The 4,526-nt window shown below is 31.8% G+C and overlaps 1 protein-coding gene across 1 annotated transcript; it reads right to left on the reverse strand.

Annotated features, from left to right (window-relative positions):
* Window positions 1-617: 617 nt before the first annotated feature.
* Window positions 618-4,254, reverse strand: LOC132724721 (catenin delta-2-like; the record flags this gene model as incomplete). Its single annotated transcript, XM_060709662.1, is given in 3 exon segments — window positions 618-689; window positions 1,809-2,016; window positions 4,204-4,254. Coding segments are annotated over 2 exon segments (183 nt in total), but the record flags the coding sequence as incomplete, so codon positions are not given.
* Between the last annotated feature and the right edge of the window lie 272 nt (window positions 4,255-4,526).

A 4,526-nucleotide genomic window follows, 5' to 3' on the forward strand; every position in this document is an offset into this window, starting at 1 on the left:
ATAAATACATTCCAATCTTGAAAATATACCATAATCATATATACCATCAGTTCAAAAATTATGATGTCAATTCATGCAATCCAAAAAACCTCGATATGTGATATATCCACATACCATAATTATAGTTTATAAAAGAACCACCTAACAAGTATAATAACAGACTAATGTGTCTAGGACAGGGAAATATAACATTAAATGCTCTATTATTATCAAAACGTAAAATGACATTTAATAAATAGCATAACAGTAAGTAATACACAATCTAAGCAAATTTCAGCAGTGAAAACTCATTTCTTATTCAATTAACCTAAATTTTGCTACAGGTTTTGTCATATTATCAACTAGCACTGGACTTTATATCACTGATAATCATAATAAACCTCACAGGAACTAACAATTATCATTGAATTACACTGCTGGTACTTAACTTTATGACAAATTATTCTTTCAATTTTTGAAACTCTGCATTACCATCAAGAGTGAAAATTTACAGCAGTGTTCTTATGTGCCCCTGTCTCTGGGATACTTTGAGTGCATCAAAAGCAGGCAAATACTTCAGCAAATTTTCATTCTAGAGTACTGTATATTATTTCATGTTGAAAATACATGAGACTTACCTGATGAAGTTTGTGCACTACTTTTTCCCTCTCACTTTCTAATTCTCTAGTGAGTCTCTCAAACTGTGCTTCCTACAAAAATATGATAAAAATGTTCTCATTACAGATAAGATATACATGTAAGTAATGATATATCTACAAATGTTCAATGCCTTTCTATTTACTAATTGAAAATTCTAGACATTATCTGTCATTATAAATTGACTCCCAGAATCACATAGACAATACAGATAGTTCTTCCAGTAATGATACATTAACATGATAAATTTAACACTTTTATCTGTTAACCACAGTTATTCATACTTATCTTTATGAAAATTGAGAGACAGTTTTAAATTGTTCAAAAATTTTGTCAAGCTAATAAATAAAGAAGCTAACACAAGACACAATGCATATTAACAAAATGTGTGGCGACTTTTGCTAGAATGAACCTTTCATATTAAGGAACAGTGATAAAAAAAGTAAATGCAGTCATATCACATGTATTGTGAATATTTACAAATTTCTTGAACATTTAAAACATTTTTTCTATAATTTGATACATTGAAATTTGTTCACACATCTGTGGGCCTGTTGCTCCAAGATTAACACCACACCAAATATATGGTCTTGTCCATCTTTCTGTCTGATATAAATCATTCATCATTTTTAGAGAAAATTTCTTAAATATTTACTGACTAAGTAGAGAACAGTGCAGACCATGGTCAGATGGCATAGCTGATCTTGATCTGCACAGGTTGTATGTGTAAATACATTTGCCACCAGCAGGCTAAATGCTTATTATGAAACATGTTGACTAACTTATTTCAACCACTTCTGACTTATTGTTCCTGAAAAGAGTCAATGTAAGTGTGCTTCTGCATAAGACTCCATTTTAATTGAAACTAGAATCTGTCAATAGGACATGGATGCTCCTGTAATAAAGGCTTTGCGTCTGCAAATATTTAGTGTTGTTTTATTAATGATATCATTCACTTTTGATTTCAGACCATCTATATGAACTATAAAATATGGAAAATTTTGTTTATATATCATGACCTGGGTTTTGCTGGTATGTGAACACTTCTATAGCAACTTTCAAAATGGTAACAATTATATACAAATTAAAATGGCAAAAATGGCCAAGTTCAGCAGCACACACTTGAAATTACTATAGCTGATCCAGTACCAATTATTAAACTATTAACACACCTGTTCTCTTACTGTCCTCAATATGTCTGTTGTGTTATGGCTTGCATCTGCTGTGTAAGCATATGGCTTGCTAGAGACATTGCTGTTTTTATACTGGACACCTGGGGGCATATTCTACATTGGCATTCCGTTTATAGAATACTATTTTAGTTCATGGACAACTGCAGTGACTCACAATAGTAATATTTAGGTAAATGTCAGCAACAACCTAAAATACAAAAAAGACACAATATGTTGGAAACATGTCAAAACAGTTTATCAAATTTATATGAATTGCATTTCATTGGTAAAAATTTGGTTGATGCAGCTTCTATGGGATTGGCAACAAGACAGACTAAATGTGGATCTTACAGAAGAGAGACATTCTAGCATATTGAGTTCCACTCAAATGAAATATAGAGAGTGGAGCATATCAGCATATATTTCTTTTCATCTTTTTTTTATGTCATATATATTTCTTCTTGTGACCTGAATGAACCTCAGTCCTCAGCTTGATTTTTCCATTAATATTGATTAAACCTTGATAACAGTTGAGGGAATAGTGGTGTAGGATAAAAGAAATAGACTTCTAATCTGGAAGTCATGGGTTCAAATACCACTTAAATTAAAACCACTGATCTATTTTGTAGTTGCTTGTCCTCTTGTCCGAGTCTCTTATTAAAGTGCAATGGTATTTAAAACAAAATTGAACACTTATTGTGGACAACACTGAGGTGCTTATATCTTGTTATCTTTAAAAACAGCTAGCTAGCTGACACAAGTTCTAATTAAAAGCTATTTTGCAGACATTCGCATTACTGAATTATTATGTCTTACAATCTTACAATGAAATTGGAAATATGAAAGTACATACTGCTAATTAGATCAACTTAAACAACCTTTTAACAATGAATTTTTGTGCAAGTGCATGACCTTGTGAATCCATTTATGCATGCACAAGTTACCTCTACTTTGTAAATGAACTTAAGACTGAAATACTTATGCAATTTATAATTTCATTTGTTAAGGAGGAAGATAAAAATTAACACATTTGATTCCATTTTTTTAATAAGAATGAAAACAGTTGACACATTTGATTTATGTATTATAATATCTGAAACTGGATGCTTTCTCTTCAATTTGTGACCATTTAAAAATGTCATGGTCATAAGTCAATACACATCATTATATGTAGTTATTCACATCATTGTGTGACAATACTAACATGCATTGTCAACAATACAATTCACATTATATCATCAGGCATTTAGTCTACAACGCTATAGATCCATATATTATCTATCTATCTATCTTCCAATAATGTAAAACCCTTCCATGGGGTCAAAGATACCTGTGTGCATCAAAATCACAATAAAATTAAAGTTGTTTAAATGAGAATAAAAGAAGAATATTAAAGATGTTAAAAACTGGAGGGCTACTAGGGTTAGATGTGTTGATGTTCAATGCTAGCTTATAATGGCTGCACTGTACAATGTACTGCTCTGGGATAGGGCAACTGCAGTTCCAATGGTGTACAGAGCAGTGTTTTTTCACCAACATATTCGGGCCAAATTTGGCCAGATTCCCCCCTCAAAGTAGTATGCTTTTTGAAAATAAATAAAAACATTATCTTAAATAAAAACATTGAAATCATGTCAACAAAATGCTCTAAATATAGTACATGACTCTATTCAAATTGGTTCCCGCGAATGACGTCATACGAGGTCTCGCGTGGCACCTAAATGTCATGGCCGACTGAAGTCGGCGTAAATTGATGTTTTACAGTTAAATAGGCAATTTTAATGACGGTATTAATATTTTGATACTTTAATTGGTATATTTTGCAACTATTGAACTAACTGCCAAAAAATGATTTTGTTTAAGCGTGTAAGACTCACTGTTAAGCAAGGTTGTTTACAAATCTTTCCCAGGTAGGTAAGGGGAGCACAAAATACAAATATTGCCATATTGCCTGGCCCTGTAAATTAACATGTAGATAGTCACTCACAGGTAAAAAGTGGGTGGGGTATAATAATAGAAAATCTGCCAAATTTTGTCATTTGGTTATAATTGCTTGCTAATCTAATTCCTAAACATATCATCAATAAAAATATACCTTTCTAGAACATCAATCAGTAATTCAAGACTTTCTCTGCAGCCAAAAACCTCAAAATGTAACAATATGAAAATCCGACCCACTCAAAGTTTTCAGCATTCCGAAAACAAATTTTACTCCCACCAAGTTAAAACTAAAATAACCTTTATAGTATTTCTCATCCCCGCTTTTCACCAATAACTATATTATTTAAATTTATCAACTGACAATACGTTTTGCTGCAAATTTTAATAGGTTCTGTGAGAGAAAGATGACCAATATACGTGGCTGTTCTGTTAATTAATTAGGGGACATTTTTACCTGTTCAAAATAACCGGAAGCAGTTCTATGTATGGTACTGTAAAATTCCCGTCACTAAAAATAAGACCGTACCGAAGATGATACACGCATTGACGGATGGAAAGGATATATTCTTGCAACCACAAGCAGGTTACGAATGCGCATTTTGACTCAGAAACGAGTGATTTTCATTATTTAGAAAGGGCATACGTTAATATGATGTGCATTGACTTTATGTAGAAATAGAATATAAAAAATGTGTATGCTAACATTTACTTCGGATGAATTGTAGCAGATAATGTTTAATATCTATTATGTACTTTACAGCTGATTTCTTTATACAT

This window comes from Ruditapes philippinarum, unplaced genomic scaffold (assembly GCF_026571515.1).
Source record: "Ruditapes philippinarum isolate M1 unplaced genomic scaffold, ASM2657151v2 ctg978_1_1_1_1, whole genome shotgun sequence".
NCBI lineage: Eukaryota > Metazoa > Mollusca > Bivalvia > Venerida > Veneridae > Ruditapes > Ruditapes philippinarum.